Source organism: Oenanthe melanoleuca, chromosome 2 (genome assembly GCF_029582105.1).
Source record: "Oenanthe melanoleuca isolate GR-GAL-2019-014 chromosome 2, OMel1.0, whole genome shotgun sequence".
Taxonomy (NCBI): domain Eukaryota; kingdom Metazoa; phylum Chordata; class Aves; order Passeriformes; family Muscicapidae; genus Oenanthe; species Oenanthe melanoleuca.
Window position 1 is genome coordinate 16,401,654 of NC_079335.1, and position 20,846 is coordinate 16,422,499.

Genomic DNA, 20,846 nt, shown 5'->3' on the forward strand with positions numbered 1-20,846 from the left:
GCCATTTGCTGTTTGTATCCAGTTGTTTATCTATAGTAATTTTAAAAGAAATTTTCTAGTTGAATTTTAGATAGAGGTGAATTGCATCTACTCTGATAACATGAGTAAATTTTGGGAAAATGTGATTAAATTCTCTAAGGGGGGAAAAAAAAAACTTGGAAGTCTGTAGCTGCACATTTTTTGTGGCAAAAAATAATCCCACCTCTTTATAAGAGTTTAGAACTTGAATTGTATTTTGGGAAGTAATTAAAAGACTGTTAAAATATGGCTATTTGGTGAGAGGAAATTGCTTTGAGTTGTAACTTAGTGAAGATGTTGAATTTTTGGTTTTGGAGGCCATCATGGACACAGATGAAGGATAATAGTCCTCTTGTTTCTGAGAGGTAGCTCCTAGTGTATGCCAGTAAGGCAGGAAAATGGAGGAGGACCATATAATTTGAAGATTATAAGGGATTAGTAGATAAAGAAGGAATGGGAAGAGTAGGAAAAGTAGTGTGTGTATATTTATTTGTGGATACCTTCACATAAATGTATTTATATACATATACTATATTTTGTGAAAGGGTAAAGCCTTCCTAAAACCAACACTTGGCTAATGAGACTTGCCCAGCTCTAAGTAATTATATGGGAGTTGCATGAGAAGAAAAAGGCAAACACAAATTTTGTTACTGACATGGGGTGAGACCTGTGCAAGACACTGCTCTGATGAAGCACCTGCACCACATCAGTCCAGGTTTTGTAAATGTTTAGGAGGATGGTAGAGTGATGTGGTTCTTCTCTTGTGGCTTTCACACCTCAAATTCCACTCTAACAATGTACTTATTAAATGTAACTCTGGATGGAAACTCTACTTTTTGTTTTAATACTTGAGGCCTGGAGAGACTTGTCATTTTAAAATACATGTAATGATAAACACCCACTTGCACTGTTTAGAAGGTATAATAGACAATTAGAAATAGGCTTCTAAAAATCCTGTGTTATTGTAAGGTTTAATTCACCAAGTCAAACTTTTATTTCTCCAAGTCACCTGTTCTTTCTGTTCTCATTCTCCTTTCTCCCATTCCTATTTTCTATAATGGACTGTAGATCCTGAAATGGCAAGCTGATTGTTAATGCAAAATTTGCTTTCTTCAAACACAAAAAAGTTTCTCATTTAGGTCTTGAAACCCTCCCTAGGTTTTGACTTCTCATTTCAGTTAGAGACTCAGGCAGACTGGCAACTGATAAATGGTTTTATTTGCTATAAGGATCGTATTGATGAAGTCCTGTTTCTCATATTTACTGCTCTCAAATGGCTGGAATATTTTCACATTTTCCTTTCACAGGTTCCTTTATATAATTTTTGATGATTTTGACTATGAGGAATTATTTAATTTTTTTTTTAAGTGTTCCACTGGGAGTTCTTTGAGGTTTGCGTACTAATGAAAAGAAAAATAATTACTCAAATATTAATTTCATCCATATGATTCAGTAAACTGAAGTGATAATTTGTTTCAGATGAATGAAGTGATTAATCATCTGATCTAAAAATTAACATTTACTTGTAGGATGATAAAAGATTATTATTATATGCAGAAAACTGTTGTACTTTTAATTAGTAACTCTAAATAAGCTGAGAGGTGATTGAAGAAACAGAGTTTTTTCAAAGTGACTTTACCATTAAATCTAGAACCCTTATTACATAATTAATGTATGGTTTAAATTAAATGTCCTATCTTAATAAAATTCTTTTTTATTTTGCCTTAATACTGTATTCTTCTTATTGTTACTATATTGTTCTATTGTCATGCCAGAGTTTAAATTGTTTATGCTTCTACCATGTATATTACTTAAGAGTAATATACACTGCCTTTGGTCTGTCCATAAGCATTAGAGAGAGACTTAAACACAAATTTATCAAGGGAGGGCCATCCTTCAAATTTGGGCACCTTATTTAAATACCTCATTAACCAATTTCATGTTCCCATGCTACATTTTTTTAATAATTCTCTAACATTAAAAGGTCAGTTCCTCCCAGAACTATAATGAAGAGGTTTGAAAAATACAATTCATTTGAACTTCATGTAATTTGTGTCTTTATAGATAATAGTTTTATGAATGATATTGTTATTACCATCACAACAGTCATCAACAAAAACAATTTTTCTAGATTTCTTATCTCTGTGGATATCCCTTCTGTTATGTACAGGCTACTGTTAAGATCTACAGGAAAACAACAAAAAGTTGCAGGTGTTTCCTTTCTCCTTCAGTTCTGAGACTAATAGAAAAGTTAGCAGTAAACAAAATTTGGATGTTTTACTTCTATCATTTCTTACCTTTTAAAAAAATCTTGCTTAGACAGTCAGATGCTATGAAGGTGTGATTCAGATTTGTTTTCTCAAAGCATAAAAGCAATTGTGTAAGAACATATGAAGCAGAATTGGAAAATGCTGCCCATGTTCAAGATTACCAAGTTCTTCACATTTCTGTGGTTCAGAACACTTTTGTAGTAGCAGGGCAGTAATGACTAGTTGCTTCTTAAAGTAATGTCAGTAGCTGTTAGCTATACAGTCTTGGATTCTTTTCCTCTTCTCACACTATTTTTAAGAGACTAGAGAAAAAAACTCTCTGGGTCACAATTACTGGGCCCAGGCAAAAAGCATTCCACCTAATAGTCTTGTCCCTTTCAGAGAATCCAGAGTACTTGAACATCATATCAGTAAAGAATTGTCTTTTATTTAGAAGAAGAAAAATAATATCATTAATTATACTTTCAATTTCTTTTTTCTCACTACTCTGTTGCTCACTGATGGACTTTCAGAGACATGAACACATAAATTTGTCTCCCTCAAAGCAGATTTGGAGCCAGAAATTTAAACTTTTCAAAACAGTTAATTTCAAATTAGCAGCTAGGTCTACAGCTTTGACTACTGCTTTGGTAAAATAATCTCAGAAAACACAGCCTGTGCAAAGTGGATGTGAAACATAATTCTCTCATTCTTCTGCTTTTATTTAAGTTAATAGGATTAATCACTGATGGATCTGTTAGGCATTACCATTTAAAATGTATTGTGTTGTGTTATATACCACAAAAGAACATAATTAAAAACATTGCTAGTGACCAAAGACCTACTTTAGTTTTTAAGGCTACAAGTAGGACTGACATAATATAGGAAAATGTCTGCACACCTTCTTTAAAGCATTTCAGTAGGATGTTCTGAAACCAGGGTGCTTTTATATCAAACAATATATTGCCTAATTTGTCAGTGGCTTTCTCCATGCAACTTTTATTCAAATTAAATTTCTAATTCTCACTCTAGTCAGTGCTGAGTCTGTAAACTCACTCTCACTCTATTAAATAAAATGTAATTACTGCCTAGGGCCATTTATATTTTTTTTGTCAAACTGTTCTGCTTCACTGTATTATCACTTCAACCCTCTTTGCCTACTTTAGAAACTACATTGGTAACATATAAGAGGTACATTTTTCGTGCAAGACATTGAGAATGACATTCTTTCAAAAAATTAAAAAAAATAAAAAAGAAAGAAAATAGAAAGTCAATTAAATTTTGCAGTGTCATGATTTGGGGAATTAGTCAAATTTAGTGCTCCCACTAAAACCATACTTCCACTTGCTACTCCATCCACCTTTCCACTTGTGGGTGACTGGAGAAAAGAAATGGAGGCTCAAAAGATCATGGTTTGAGATAAAGCAATTTACTGTAAACAGCAATGAGATAAGAATAAGATCAGTAACAGAAACAGCATTAAGGACAGAGGGCATAGGAAAAGAAACAATTCAGATGGAAAAAATGCCAGATGATAATGGACAGTAGCAGATGGCTCTCTCTGCCAGGCTTGCTGGACCTGAAGGAACCTTCTCCTCCAAGAGCCTTCCTTCCCCCAAGCCCTGACAATGACATGAGGTGGTAAAGAAAAACCTCCTGCTTTTCCATGTCCTGGCCATGCCCCCTCCCAGCTACTGCAAAATGTAACCATGTCCTGACTGAAACCAGAACACACAGGAACAGAGGCCTTTTTCTTTTTAAATGTGGTATTATATTTCCTTCCCCTCAGCAAAAATATTGAATAATAAGGCGCAAAAAAGCATCTCCTTTTTAGGTAGGTTAGGGAAAATGAGATAAATTCAATATCTCAGATTAAAATAATAAATCTGAGTAACATTAAAGGAGTTAAAATTATAAGATGCAATTTTTGTCCATAAGGATAAATAAATCTATGTTATCTGTTTAAAAAATTGATAATAATAGATGTTTGAAATTCAGTTGAGTAAAACCAAAACAAATCAATATAGAGAAAAGAAAGTTGTATGGTTTGATGCTTCCTTCAGGTTTCTGTGATAGATAGCAGATGTATACACTAGTAATTTTTAAATTATTGCAAATAATAGACTCTGTAATTAATAATATAATGTAAAATAACATGCTATAGCTAGCAATAAATAAAAAATACTGTTTAAACTGTTTTTCCTTACTGTTGTGTTGTTGCAGATCCTGAAAGAGCTTTACATGTATGCATGATGATTCAGGAGAGAGGGATGTGAGTTGCAGAAAGGGAGAAGAAAGAGAGACAGAGGTTTTAAGCCAGAGGAGAATGATAGTTTATGTAGTGTAATAAGCTCTGCTGATTCTGGAAGAAAGCAGAAAATGTGTTAATTAGGAGAGTTCAGTCCTCTTCCAGCTCCAGGAAAAGTTCTTAATCTCACATTTTACATGGAATTATGCCCATTTGTGGGGAAATATGCATGTAAGCTTTTTATTTTTTTTTTTCCGCTGGGCAGTTTAACATCACTTCCTCATGCTGAGCTTCTTGTGTTAATCTTTGGCCCCATCTCCTGTTTCTAATTATATTCTTATTGTCTTTTCGTACATTCAGATATTTCCTTTTCTCAAACATGAAATACATCAGATCTCATCTCCTTCTTCCCCTCTGAGTCTTAGAATGCAGGAATAAAGTAATAGGAAAGAGGAAAAATCATCATGTTTCTGTACAGCACTTCCTTTGTAGAATTAAAACAAAGGAAGAGCAGCAGAGGATGGCTTGCAGCTCAGTCTGGATCTGTGTGCTCTGTTTTTTTTGAGATCACAGAATGGAACAGGTATTTTCTTCACCTTCTTCTGTGGGAGGAAATGGCACATGAGAGCTTTAAGTACCAGAACTCTTTCTTGCCCTTTCTTACCCCTTCCTTGTTTTCAGGGAGAATCATTTATTCTGCCTTTTCCTCCCTAATCATCTGGATGTCATGCCAGAAAATATAGGATTCCATTTGACATCTCCAGCTGAGACTACCAAAGGAACAACACTAATTCTTGATAAAAAGCAGATAATTCAGTAAAGGCTTTTTCCACAGACTTTAAGAAGAGTCTCCACAGAGATTAAGGACTAGACAGTAGTGTAAGTCACATACATTGGGAAGATCTAGTATATATTCAAATTAATTCACCCTATTCAAGTACAGTTAATTGGCACATCTGTGTGTGGCTTGGAAAACCTCCATGACTTTTATGTTGATGACTCATATTAATTTGTTAATAACAGTAAATTTGTGCTATACCTATGATATTGAGACAGAAATCTGTTATATTTGAGGACTTTTGAAGAATGATCTTGTATAGTCATTCTTCTTTACACTAGGAAACTTGTGTAAAGTTTTTGTAACTAATCTATAGTTCAGTTGCTATATAAAATGCTGTATAAATATATTCATGTGTGTTATATATATCTATATATGTGGGAGGGAGAAGTTCCTTTTACCTATTGGCAGCTTTAGCAACTTTTCATTTAAATAATTATTCTCATCATTTTTATATCTGATTATTTTTTGTATCATTAATATATAAACTCAATTTACTTTCATTGCTCAGTCAATCAGCACCTTTCTGTCCTTAACTCGTGACAGTGAGAATACCCTTTCCAATGGTTTACACACAAACCCCTCTCTAGCCTTATTTTGACATCTTGTCTGTAGGGCATCCAAGAGGCTCATACAGGTGGAATTAATTTTTACTTCTTCCAAGGTCAGGAACAATAGACAACTCTTTTATTCTGTTGCTTTGAAATGAATCAAAATTTACACAACAGGTTACTATTAGCAGGGACTTTAATTTGTATTCACAAACAGTTAATAATTTTCCTGTTACAGCATATGATAAGAAGTGTCAACCATTGCAGAGAAATGTAACAGATATCACTAAAGATCACTGTTACAGTTACAGACTCCACTGAATATATTAGCAGTAACTGGCAGACAACCAAATGTTTGGAAATGTAAGAGGAGAAACATTTTTTAAAAATGACACCTCTGCTACTATTTTATTTAGAAATGATCATAGCAGTGCTAACTCAGACATAATCAGTTTTATATCAAACCGAAGTATTATACTGAACAGTAAAAGATAAGATCTTCTAATTCTTTATGTGCTGGTCAAAATTAATTTAGGTTTCCCTACTGAGAGCAATATTCCTACCCATGAATTCTGTAAGATCATCTCTTTAGGGTGTCATTTTTCAGTCTTTTCCTTCAAAAACCTTCTCAGAGATTATTGAACTGATCTCTTTAAAAAGCCAACAAACACTCAAATTATCTTGAAGTTTTACTGGACATTATCAGCAGAAATATCTCTTTATTTCATGTCTATATGAGTATAAAATAATTTTAACATACTGAGTCAGTCCATCATTTGTATTTCTAGTTCAATGCATCACAATGTATTGCTGGTTCATCCTACATACAAAACAAAATTTCATAATTTTTTTCTTCTCTGCTGTTTGTGATGAAGTTAAATACTTAAATGAAGGGATCCATTTAAAGAGAAAGTCTTTGCTGCAGTAAGAAGGACAGATATGAAATTGTAACATTAGGTAGACTCTGACTTTTTTAGCATTATAGTAAAAGTAATTTTTCTGTTTTGTAATAGATTAAGACAGTAAAAGGTCACAATAAGCCTTTGTACCAGATCATCTCTGCTTTTATTAAATATAATTTCCACGATTAAACTATGTTATGCAAAACTCTTGGCTTGCAGTCAATGAATGCAGAGCTACTTCATATAAATAATTGATGGAACTTAACTTTCAAATATTTCTAGATGCAGATATTCTGCTATTCATTTATGCATTTTATTTTTTTCAAGGCTACTCCATGGCTGGTTTAAGATGTCTTGAAAGCGGCATCCAAAGGAAATTGCAGAAGTGAAAAATTTAAATTCTTACAAAAAAAAAAAAAAAATCCCCCCCAAAAAAAACAAAGTAAAAAAAACAAAAAAAAAAAAAACCAAAACAAAACAAAAACAAAAAACAAAACAAAACAAAACAAAACAAAAACCAAAACAAAAAAAAAATCTCACCTCTTTCCTCTTCCTAAAGAAAAAAAATATCTGTGGCCCCTGCAAAGAAAACTGATTGAAAGTGGTTGTCATCATACTAGTGTAGTCAAATCTTAATGCAGGTGTCTATTTTGTGGAGAATTCCTCTCTTTCTGATGAGAAGGGGCAAAACCAAATGTTTTTCTTATTTGACTGATGACACTAATATGGTCTATGGTAAAGACTTGCTGAGTCTTTCTCATTGAGAGCAGCACCACTCAGTAGTTTCCTGCTTCCTGGAGTTCTGCCTGAATCCTGTTTATTTAAAGCACAGATTTTCTCCATTGTCATTTATCATTTGGCTGACTGACCATGAACCACCACTTAGCACAGTGAATGGGATCTCCAGATTTGGGAGTTAAGATGCATGGGAAATTTGCATTTCTTCTTTCTTAGTGAACACTTGTTATTCTTAATCACCATGGGGGTCTTATTTCTCTAGTGAGAGATTTCTCTGTTTTTTAAAGAAGTTTCTCAAAAATGTGGACTTCTTCCTCTTTTTTATTTTCTATCTCAAAAAATAATTAAATATGGTATTGTATTTTCTTTATAGGAGTTAACAAGAAAAAAAATTAAATCTAAATCATAAGCAAAGAGAGCATATCATTAGTGGACCAGACATAGAAACCGATTTTTATGCATTTTTTTCACTGAGAAATAAAATTTTCATATTTTATTTGTTCATGTTGTGAACAAGACTCTTTTTTGGAAATATTATTTAGATTGTAGATGGAAATTATTTTTGAAACTAGGAGAAGTTAACTTCTACAGAGTAACCACAAATTCTGAGAAAGAACTCTAGCTCTAAAATTAGACCTATTTTGAACCATAACTGTTAGACACCTGAACACATCTTTTTTTCATTCACAGTTAGAAGAAATCTGTTTTAAACATATCAGAGGAAATTATCTAATCTACCATTTTTAAGTACAATTTTAAATTATCATTCTTAACAAATCAATTTATCTTTTATTTCTTGGGATTTTGCTCTGTTCTTCCAACTAATTTGGTGCAAGAGAAACAGTAAAGATATTGTAGAACATAATGACCATAGTGTAGCTCATGTATGTCTTTTCCAGACTGAAACAGATCCTACTGGGAGCCATTTATATGTATTTAGAACTGTAAAGGTAAATTGAGGCCTATTATATTAATAGGGCTAATTTTCATATTTCTTTAGGAGTTATTAAGACCTAGCATTATAAATACTGATTCAGCCTTTAAACAAACACCTAAAACCTCACCAACAGGGCTTATATTAATTGTACATCTCAGTTTCTGTATTACAATGCTTAAACCATGCTATTCCTTCTAGTATTTTCTTAGCAGAAAGTGAATTACAACAGTAGTGGACTTGATTTTACACTAAAGCTTACCTATTTCAGTAAATCCTTAGGCACACAAAACATCCCTAAGAAGGGAAAATCCAGGGTGAAGAGTTATAATATCATCTTATTCCATTGTTACCCATGTAATATATTAAGAGTATTTCTTTAGATCCAAAAGCTGGCATAATATATAAAATAAATATATTTTATCCAGGTAAATACTACTTGATCAGTACTAGCATTAATGGCAATTACATGCTATATGTTTGAATTTTGAGTTAGGTTTAACTCTTTACTGGATCAGTGTAGTGGGTTGACTTTGGCTAGATGTCCTGTGCTCACCAAGCCACTCTGTAAGTGCTGTTTCCAGCAGAACAAGGGAGAGAAAATAAGGTGGAAAACAACTAGCAGGTTTAAAGTAAAAAAAAAAACAAGCAAGACTTTGTGTGTGCATAAGCAAAGGGAACAGTTAATCTCTAATTCCCATCAGAGAGTGATGTTCAGACACTTCCTGGGAAGCAGGGCCTCAGCAGATGTAGCAGCTGCTCCAGAAAGTAAACACTGTAGGATGAAAAACACCCCCACCTTCCTCTCTCTCCCTTAACTTTCATATCTGTGCTGCTATCATATGGAATGCAGTATCTCTTTGGTTGCTTTGGGTCAGCTGTCCTGGCTGCATCCCCGCTCTCAGGATCTTGCCCCCTGTTAACCCTGGTGTGCTATCAACACCCTTCCAGCTACCAATGCCAAGCACAACCCTGTCAGGGCTGCTAAAGAAACTGAACTCCATCTCAGTCAGACCCAATACATAAGAAATGTGAGCAATTCAATGAATGTACATGGCCCTAGAGAGATGAGAAACCCAGAAAGAACATTTTATTTTCAGGGATTGCCACTTCAAGAAAGTAATGGTGCATGCCAATGATCAGACTATCAAACAAAGGTGGCAAAGACCCTGCACAGATGAACAAGGAGCTGATGATAAAACTTGAACGTTAAAAAAAAAGAAAAAATCAAGAGGTTGAAGCAAGGTCAGATGTTCGAGGAGAAATACAAACTCTTGAAATACACTGAAAAGATGGGGTTAGGAATGTCAAAATCCATATAGAATTGAATCTGGGGTGAAGTCTCTGAATAAAAATGTTGCAGAGAAACATGAATTAATAAACTTCTTCTTAACTACAGTCTTTGCCAATAGACCAATCTTGAGCAATCCTGGAACCCTGAGAGCAGCAGAAAAGTCTAGAGTCAGGGTGACTTAGAGAGGACTAGGTGATGGAGCACTTAGACAAACTGGGCAATAATGAATCCATGGGACATGGGAGGTCAGGAGCCCTTGGAAGGTTGTGGCAGCTGTGGGGGGTTCCCAAGGGCTGGAAAAAGACAACATTCCTATCTTCAAGAAAAGCAAAAAGGACTGAGGGAACTACAGGCCAATTGATCTCACCTTTGTTCCTGGGAAGGTGATAGAGCAAATAGTCCTGGTCAACTTCTGCAAATATTGGAGGTGATAAGGATGATTAAAAGTAGAGTTAGCACTGTTCAGCCAAGGGAAAGAAGGACAAAGGTAAGTCAAGGCAAGGCAAGAGATAAAAGCTGTAAGGGAGGCAGGACACTGGTTCAGGTTGGTCAAAGAGGTGGTGGGATCTCCATCCCCATAGAAATTCAAAACATTTTTATATATTATTATACATGGTCCAGAGCAATCTTTTCTAAATGGCCATCTTGTCTGTAAAAGGACTGTACTAGGTAATTGGTGAAGGCTTCTAGTCTGCTATTTTCTAATTTTGTGAGAAATATTTTTTTTGTGAGAACTTTGTGAGAATACTGTTCATAATCTAATACTATTTAAATTACATAATATATATAATAAAAGTATATATAATATATACTTATATAAGTATCTTTTTTAAAGCAGCCAGATGTAAACTCGTTACATATTTACTTCTTTAAAAATGAAGCTAAAATTTCTTTGATGAAATTTTTAACTAGCTCACTATTTTTGGCAATTCCATCTGCTGTTGGATGCTTTCCAAACTCATTGAAAGTATCCAGATGTTAAAGAGATGAAGGCTATAGAGACATCTAGATATTTAGAGGCACGGAATGCCTGTTCATCTAGTTCTTGTCTGTTGAAAAGGGAGCTTGCTTGTGCTGACATAATTTGAATTATGGAGTCACTCACAGTCCTAAATTTTTGGCAATATTAACATTACAGTTTACCTGGAATTTTGAAATTAAAGAAAATCACACAAAAACCCCTTAAAATTAAAATATAAATATAAAAAAAAACACAAAAAACACCTTAAAATGTACTTTATCTATTAAGAAGTACATAAATTAGTAACTATCAAAAATTTCAGGAGAAAGTGTTTTTTGAACAACTTTGAGTTGTTTATCTTGTAAAATAAAGGACAACTAAATGTGTGAGTAAAAGGTTATACCACAAAACACAGGGGAAAAAATATATTTAATTTTTAAATAGTATTGCTACAAAGCATTGAGAGCCAAGATGAGCATAAATTCAGAAATAATTTGCAGCCCCAACATTAGATGTCAAGTTTGGACAGGTGACTTCCAGTATTTCATGATAGTTGACTGGGAATAACAGATGATTAAGAATGAGTCATTATTCAGAGAATGCTTATCCATACATCATTAAAGGAAAAAAAAAAATGCACCCAAATTCTCCAGATTAAGTGATTTGATCTTTATTAGAACTGGATAATAGTTTTCAATTATTTGTTTCCCAAAGGCAAGCTATACTGGATCCTTAACTTATATTTTATCAGCTTTTGTTAATTTAGAGGGTATTTTTGAAATTACTTCAAATGTATTGGTTAGTATTTAATTTAAAGAAAATTCTTTTTAAACACTAGAAAATAAAAGAAAGAACACATACTAAATGGAGTAGACAACAATGAGCATGAGAAAACACAGGAATAATGAACTGTTCTTTTTCCAATAATCAGAATTTCCTTTTTTGTGACAATATGTCAGCTGGCCAGGTATCAGTCACTATATATTTCAACATTTTTCAGTTTAATTAATAAAAATAAAGTATCCTGAGACAGAAAAAGGAAGGAACAGGTTCTAGATTATTTCTTCCCTAATGGCTGCAGCATATTCCTGCTAAATTTGAGAAAGCAGCTTGATCCATAAATTGATTATAAAGGGCTCAAAGCCTCTTGCTTGATCTTTCTGCTGTTCCATGTTGTGGTAGTAATTCCTCTTTGTCACTTCTTTTGATGTCTCAGCCTCCTCAAATCTCTTCTAAATATATTTTATCTCCAGTCAATGAAACTTTTGGTTATGTTCTTATATTTTTGTCTGTATTTTATTAAGAAATGCACAAATTATAGTGGAAAAAACCAAATATCCAAAAATTATATGAAGACCTTTCTCTTTCTAAAGTGACTAATTTTAAGGTATTATTCATGTATTAGTTCAGTTTCTTCAGTGTTATACTTTTAGATTAAAGTGTTCAGAAGACAAATTTAGAGGCAAATCAATATTGAAATACTTACAAAACATACAAAAAGACCTTGGAATTTGACATACTATATGGTAAAATTGTGGGTAAATATTTTGCAATAACTCTTTAAAATACAAATATAGCTTAACAATTCTATTTTTACAGTTTTCCCAGGATACAGGTCTTGATAACAGTTATGCTTGCTTGTTATGGGAGCCTCAGCTCGTGCCTTGATTTTCCATACATAGTTTGAAACTTAACTCAAAGTTGGAAATAACAGTGGAAGTCACAAAGAACTTTTCTCAATGGCAAAATGAAATTCATTGAGTATGAAAAAAGATTAGATAAACGTAAAAAATGTGACATAAACAATTAGCTGGATTAAAAGGTTGTTAGTTGTCTTTAGCAACAGCAAAGAGAAGACTTGAATCCAGATAAATATAATTTTGAAAATAAGCAGAACTATTAAAAATATCACTGATTAATTTTCTGGAAACTGAAGTAGAAATTATGAGGATAATTCAGCATCTCACTTATAGTTCCTGTTAAAAAATGGATAAGAATCTCTGGAAGTGTCTCAGAAAAACTTTTTTTCAAATTTTATATAAATATAACATGCTTCAAAAAGAGGCTTTTTAAAACTGAAAAGTGTATATGATAAGATCATGAGTAAGGAACATGGAACTACCTTTTTTAAAAAAATCAGTCAAAAATCAACAATCTGAAGACAATGCAGTTTTAATGTATTATTTTTAAAGTTTATGGGGGTAAAATTAATTGAAAGAATTGAAGATAAAAGCTTCATCTTCTATAACTAAAACTAAAATGAAGCTACCTTAGAACTTTTGGCAAACAAATAGAACCTAGTAGCAACACATTGGAATATTTGTTCCAAAATGTCTAACCTGACAAACAAGAACTGCTTCAGTTTCTCTTTTCAGATGTTCTAGTACATAAAAATATCTGACTGCTTACACCTTTATACATGGATAGTTCCTAAGTAATTTTCCTCTCCACGGCTTGTAGTGTTGGATATAAATGTCTTCTAGGTACTAGGATCCAAACTAACCCCAAATTTGGGGGGTTTTTTTCACTGATTGCTTGTATTGAAAGTGAAAACACCTGTAATTCAAACGAGCTGTGCAAACCTTTGAATTTAAGTTGAAAAATAGGCCTTGCAATGAGTTGCTCTACTAGAATTACTTTAAAAATAAAGATTTTTGTGATTCAATAAATGTATTCTGAAAAGTGCTTGTTGCCTTAAATCAGTTGCTTATGTATTTCACAAAAGTTATGATATATTTAATGTTAATATTCTTTAAAAAAAGGAAAAAATCCAAGGTAAGTAAAAGTTACAGAAGGTTATCTATAGAATTAATTTTAAAAACTCAGTCTATAATAATATGCCTGGAATTTTAAGGGAGAAAATTGCATTAAGAACTTAGACTTGTGGGGGAGGGCACAGAATTTGAAAGTAGAAAATAATTCAACAACAGAAAAATTGTTTTGCTCCATAATTACTTGAATCTTTTAATGATTATATGTATATGTATATGTATGGGTTCTGTGCCTTCATTGTCTCTTCTAGATGTATTTTCATCCTTTTACTACTGTAATGGTGTGAAAAATAACCTACATTAAGCATCAAGACAGCTGATTCAGTTATTTTTAATATCATACATTAATATATATTTTGTTCTCTCTCTTTTCCCCCCCTCCCCTTTCTTATTCTATTCCCTGTGTTTGCCTTTGGTTTTGGTTTTTGTCTTGGCTACTGATGCTTCTTCCTTCTTTTGCTTTCTGTTTGTTCAGTTGTTTTTGGCCAGTTTGTATTTTTCCAGACATCACTCCATGATGTTGTTGAAGTATATGATGGCCCAGCCCTACAGTCATCTTTGTTATCCTCTCTCTCAGGATCTCATTCAGGTATCATTTAATAGAACTGTCAGTATATCGTTATTTAGTTTTTTAATGAATCTACAAATAAAATTTTAAAAAATAAAAATAATAAAAAAAATTAAAAAAAAAGAGAAAAAAAGGATTGTCCTATTTTTTTTTTTTTTTAATTCATCTGAGGCAAATATATGAAAAGCACTTCAAAATCTTTGCATTTATAAATGAAGAAAAATCACTTTTTAATTTTTTTTTCTTTTGGTATTTAGCTAATATTGTGGGTATTTAAGAGTTCATACTCTGTGCATTTATGGCTTCATCCAGTGATTAATTTGAAATAGAAAAGTAAAATTAAATAGATCAGTCATATGTTGAGTCTATTTAAATAGAGATAGGGACTGGGAGTTTTGTTAGGTTTGGGGTTTTTTTTCCATTTTTATTTAGGCTTTCTGTTGTTGATTTGGTTTGGGTTTTTTTAGGAAGGATTGTTTGTTTGTTTTGGTAAAGGGAAAAAACAACAAATATTTCTAGTAAGTAAGATGAGTTTAAACTCCCCTTTTGTAGAATGACATAATACTGTCAACATAAAATATTAAAAGTGCACGTATTTTACAAAATTTATTGAAGCAGAGCAGGGTTTGGAGAATATTATTTCTAGGTGCAAAGATGTTGACAGGTGTTTTCTTCAGTAAAAAGTGCCTATGACAGCTTTATATTTTCATTGTCTGAGTAGGTGAATCTCTTCCACTGAGTTCGGGGAACCAGATCACAGTCAGATTTACCTCAGTTGGACCAATAACAGCTAAAGGATTTCATTTTGTTTATCAAGGTGAGACAACCTAGAAAAATGTGTACATTTATTCTGTTCATCATAGGTTGTGAATCACCAGAGAAGCAGGCTGAGAATGAAGAGGAAAGTAACAGCTTTTTAACAATAGAACAAGTGTCACTATTTCTACATGTTTTGAAAAATGTTTGGAACTATTCTTTTACCTGTATTTTAAAGTTGAGATCAAATATTTAAGAAGCATAAGAAGGGCTCCAAATTTAAGAAGACAGTTATACGAAACTTCTGTTTTTGTTTGCTAATCTTATTGACAAATTTTAGATCCATCTGTGTGCTCTAACTGGTTTATTTCTCAATTTAAATGTGAATAGTTGTGAATGTTATTTCCTGTGGGCTAAAAATGATCTTACTAAGATATTTTTCTTGATTTACATTATTTGCCTTTTTATGGGTCAAATAGGAAATTTTTATATACCAGCACTTGCAACTGCAATTAATTCTTTCATTACATATAAATCCTTATCTGACAGTCAGAACACGCATTTAGAAATCCACATGAATAAATGTAAATATCTGACACAAAATGTTATTTTTAAACTCTGTACTAGTTGAGTATCTCATGGTAATATTTCTTAAATGTGTCATTTTAGAAAGGTTTTCGTGTGTATTTTATGCATTACTTCCAATCTTGGCAAGGATATCAGTGCTATGCTCTCCTAAATGGTAACTCAGACATCAAAAAGTGAGCAATCTCTATTGTGAAGATTCCTTTGGGGATTATGGAAATTTGCTCAACTGGGAAATAGCTGAAAGTTTCTTCCAGACATTTTAAATATTTGTGGTTCAATATCTGTATTCCGTCACCAAATCTAAAATTAAGAATCCACAATTGTTTGCATGTTCACAGCTGTTCCAAGAACAAGTGCAACACAGTGTAGCTCTGTGCCTGAACCCAGATTTGGAAAAAGGATTGGAAATGAATTTGCAGTTGGTTCACTGGTTCTTTTTGAGTGCAATCCAGGCTATATCCTCCATGGGTCAACAGCAATTAGATGTGATACAGTACCAAATGCATTGGCACAATGGAATGATTCACTCCCTACATGTATTGGTGAGTTCCTAAGGCTTTTTAATATAACTAATTACAGCTTAAAGTGTAGACTATTTTCTAGTTGAATGTGTTTATTCTTTGTCATTGGTATAGTATTTTATTCTTGCTTACTTTAATTTTTCTTTTTTATTCAAGGTTAAGTTTTATTCTCCTTTCTATTCAAACTTTTCTATTCTATTTCTATGTTAACCTTGCTGTGAACTTTCACAAGTCTCATGAGCATGCTCTGCTGCCATCATTTTTGTGATAGCTTCTCTTACATTAACATCCCTGGAAGTTCCTGGCTGCCCCTCTTTAATCAAGAATCAGAAATATTAGTTTGTGCCCTGACTTTTTGCAATACTAGGATGCTTGCATACTGCAGATCTCTAGCAAGATATTGCAAGCTATTAGGAAGAACACTACTATATTAATGATTTAGAAATAGTTAGATTAATATTTTGTTACTTGCCAGAAAAAGGCCAGTAGCTTTTCAGATCAGAAAACAAACATTGTTTACTTCTAGTGACTTTGAGATTAAATTCTCTAAATTCTTAAATTAATGTGCATTCATTGATATTAATAAACTGATTTAGACCAACTGGAAAACTAGTAATTGCAATGAAAATCCCCACTTTACTTTTTCTGATAGGGAACAGAATTTTTTATTAAAAATATCATAACCCATTGCAAAAATGCCATTGTGATACTGACTCCAGCAGAGTACATAAAGAGGTTTAGGTGAGTAGATGAAAAGAAAATAAAGAATATATTTTCATTAGGCTGATGTTTCATCTGCCATGTAACCAGCTGATGGTGCCTGGTAGAGTATGAGTGTTTTTTAGTAAATTAAAAGATTATCCCCAAAATGCCAAAATCCTGCTATAGATCAAGGCTAAGTATCAGTGGGGTAATATTGGTAAAATATGATTAACTGAGTTTTAAACACATGATGTTGATTTACACTCTTTCAGACATGGCAATAAAACCACAATTTCTATATCAGCTGGAAGATGAAGTGTATAACTGTATCTCGTTTAGTCTCCTGGATTACAGATAAATCAGTAGAATTGTTTACTTCTTTTCCTCTTGAATTATATTCCCCTGTTTTTTCTGATATCACAACTTGACAAAGTGTTGAAGTCATTCTTTTGGACACTGATCATAATACATTATAAATATTTTAATACATGATTTAGTCTATGAAGAAAAAGCTATATATCTGTAGAGAATCTAAACTGAGGAACGGTTACAGGCCACCTTTTGTGTGAAAATTCCTGTGTCAATAAAGGTGCTAAAATACCTATAAGGTGAAAATTGTATTAAACTAAAACAGTTTAATAATTGAAGTGGTAGATGTGACCATATTAAATTGCCTTAATTCTAGTGAGTGTTTTAATATTACATATTCTCATAATAGATATAGAATTATTGAATCTAGAATCATTAAGGTCAGAAAAGACACCCAAGGTTATCGAGTTTGACCTTTGATCAAACATCACCGTGTCACCTACAGCACTAAGTGCCAGATCCAGCCTTTTCTTGGACACTTACAGGGATGGTGACTCCACCACTGCTCTGGGCAGCACATTTGAATGGTTCACCACTCTGCCTGTGAAGAGCTTCCCAGATGTCCAATCTGAACCTCTCCTGGCACAGCCTGAGGCAATGTCCTCTTGCCTTATCATGGGAGAAGAGCCCAACCCTCACCTGGCTGCAAGTTCCTTTTAGGCTGTAGAGTGATAAGGTCTCCCTGAGCGTTCTTTACTCCAGGCTGACCAGCCCCAGCTCCCTCAGCCACTCTGATATTGAACTTTCTAGAGCCTTTGCCAGCTTTATTGTCCTCTCTGGACTCCAGCACCTCAATGTCTTTCTTGTAGTGAGAGGCCCAAAAATTAACACAACACTCAAGGTGCAGCGTGGCATCAACCATTCCATCTGCTCATCCTTTTATGAGTAATTGTTTATAAACACTTTAAGTGGCACTAGCATTTAATTTATCCATGTAGTTCTAAACACATTCTATTAATCTTCTGCCACACATTATGTATCTACAATATTTATTATTAAGATAAGTTACATCTTATCTATTTTCTAAATCCTCATATTTGCAGCTCCTGAAATCCCTTCACAACTTAGTGATGTTGCATAGAAGTGATAGATTAGCTTCTAATGGACTTGATAAACCATCTCATCCATCTTTTCCTTCATCTTCAAAATACCAACAGAATATCTGTATGCAGATTAAGATGTAATATTCTTTGTCTCTGTTAGAGCCTCTAATGATATAGACAAGGTGCATTCAAGTTGAACATTCGAAAGAGATACTTGATGGTACTTAATGTGTCTGTCCTGTTTCATGCATAACACTTATATTAATCTGTGGACACAGATGTGATGAATGTAGTCTTGCAAGGATCTTGCAAATTCTTTACTTATGCAGTAGATCCACAGACTATAATGGAATAACTCACACAAGCAGAGAACAGTCAGGGAGTTGAGACTGGAGTTATTAATTATTTAGAGGAGCAATATTAGAAAGAATGAATGAAAGAATATTAAAAAGAAAGAAGAATGTTACCTTTTTTTGTGACAATTTTTATCTTTTATAGTAATACAATACATAGCTTTTAAAACTTCAATCTAAGACTTAAAAAATGCTTTATTTTTGTAAGATTACCAGGAGACAATATAATGGATTTCACTCTGTAAACGTCAAATAAATAAGGGGAATATTAGCATGATTCTGTCAGTTAGGAAACTGACATAATTCTAATTTTATTCTATTCCTTTTTGGTCAGTTGAAAGAAGAGTTTTGAGATAAAAAATTTGATTTTCCTGAACCATATATTTTTTTAATGTAGCATCAATTAAAAAAGTTTTCATTCATTGCATAAGCTTTTATAATAAGTCTTCTCACTTCTGAAGCTTCCAACTTCTTTTCTTGCCTGATGCATTTCCTTTCAGTGCCCTGTGGTGGCATTTTAACAAAGCGCAAAGGGACCATTTTATCTCCTGGTTATCCTGAGCCTTATGATAACAATCTGAATTGTGTGTGGAAGATCACAGTACCAGAGGGAGCTGGGATTCAAGTAAGTGCACTTGCTATTTGCTTGCTATCATCATATTTAGAACTGTTTTTCCTGATGCAAAAGGTGAAAAGATCATTTATCTGTACAGTTTTTCTATCTCATTAATGATTTTGAAAATTGACTTTATTGCATATCTTTTTAAGTATGCAGTAATTGAAAGTTATAAGATTTTAAAAGATGCACTTGTAGCCTTTTACTTAGAAGAATATCACAATGACTTCAAAATGTATTTTGATAGATCAGTGATATATCCTTATAAGCCAAGGGAAGTAGAGAGCCTTCCTAAGAATTCTATTTTGCCTTCCCCAAATTTATATTTCTTCTTTATTACAGTGAAATTAAATTAATTGCTTTCAATGACAAGTTATATATGTTTTCCTAGAAACTCTATTATTTACTCTATGTTTATGAAAGTTCACTGTGATGTAAAGATGCTTCATTATGTTTCTACATGGCATGGGAATTTATTTTTAAAATTGCTTCAGAGTGTTCATTTAACTCCATAGAACACACAGTAGGAAAGTATCCATTAAGCTTAATCATGCATGTCTCTAGAGTTCACTAAAGAAACTGACAGAAATCTGGTTATTGCACAGGCAGTTGAATTTAATAAATTAGGACTTCTAAGCATCTTCTGAAAAAATTCCTAGCAAAATGCACATCAAGAAATCATGACAACAAGTTTTCCATGTCTATCCTAGTTCAAAATGTAATTGCCGTGAAAAATGAATAGATAGAGTTCATTTTATGTAGGTAAAGGCTTAATAAAGAAAATCAGAACAAATGTTGTCAGTTTATTAAAGCTTTTTAATAAATTTAATTACAGATATTTCAATAATATTTTATAGCCTAAATCAGTTTTGAGATTGATTTTGAGGAACACTACTTGATTTAAACGGCTGACTAGAACACCTGACAGGATACTTTGTTCTGTGAGAGGATTTAAATTAGGCAGTAACTGTCCTCCTGATTTAGGCCATAACTGTTGCTTTTTGGAAGTGCTTATCTCTTATAGCAGGCTGCATTTTTCAGAATCACTAATGAAGTGATTAAATTATTAACTTTGGTTTCAATTTAGGTGTTTAATCTTTGTGGTATTCTTTTGCTCCAGAGTTGTAATAAAAATATATATATTTTACTTTCTTCAAGTATCTGAAGCATGCTAATAGTCAGGTCCTCTTCACTGCTTCACTTAAGAAAAAGAAATCCTTTAGCTATAGTATCTGACCAATTCCTACAGAAATTGATACATTATTTGAGGCCCCCATCCAAGAAATATGTGGCCAAACTGAACATTTATTTTATGTGGAACAAGGTCCAAGTCACATATTTCACACAGAAAAATGACTTCATTACTTGGTTTTACTGGAAGTGGTATTTATGTCTTCTGTTGCAACTATTTCATTCTAGAGAAAAAGGAGTGAAGCAAAAGAAACTTTGACTTAATGACTAAGGCCTTTCTGAGATGGGTTAGGGTTTCATCATGCCTCTATCTCTTTTAAAGCTTTTCAGTAAACAGGTACAACAAAAGAAGCTAATACCAGAAACTCTCCCTTGCTAAACAGGAACAAGAATCTGATATTTCTCTACTTTGTAAGGTGTGATTTCACTATATGAGAATAGGTATAGCCTCCTTCTTGCAGTTTGTCTCCTTAGCACTTGGCATCTCCCTATGAGTGGAAGAATGTTGTCACCTCTGGAAGAAATGAAGTGACTATTCTGCCTTTTGTTTGTAGCATGCTAGTGACTGCTCCACCTCAGGAGATGAGTTGGTGATGAAGGTAACCAAACAAAGCAGTTTTCTCTTACCTGGAGGC

The 20,846-nt window shown here is 33.1% G+C and overlaps 1 protein-coding gene across 3 annotated transcripts in view; it reads left to right on the forward strand.

The window, feature by feature from the left end:
- CSMD3 (CUB and Sushi multiple domains 3) overlaps positions 1-20,846 on the forward strand; it is a 578,246-nt gene that overhangs the window by 449,950 nt on the left and 107,450 nt on the right. For 2 of the 3 annotated variants that reach the window (XM_056483904.1, XM_056483905.1), the window contains 4 exons: positions 13,980-14,093; positions 14,794-14,889; positions 15,755-15,958; positions 18,905-19,029. In XM_056483904.1, the coding sequence (XP_056339879.1) occupies positions 13,980-14,093; positions 14,794-14,889; positions 15,755-15,958; positions 18,905-19,029 (539 nt within the window). The remainder of the gene's footprint in view (positions 1-13,979; positions 14,094-14,793; positions 14,890-15,754; positions 15,959-18,904; positions 19,030-20,846) is intronic. The other variant, XM_056483906.1, reaches the window with a different exon arrangement.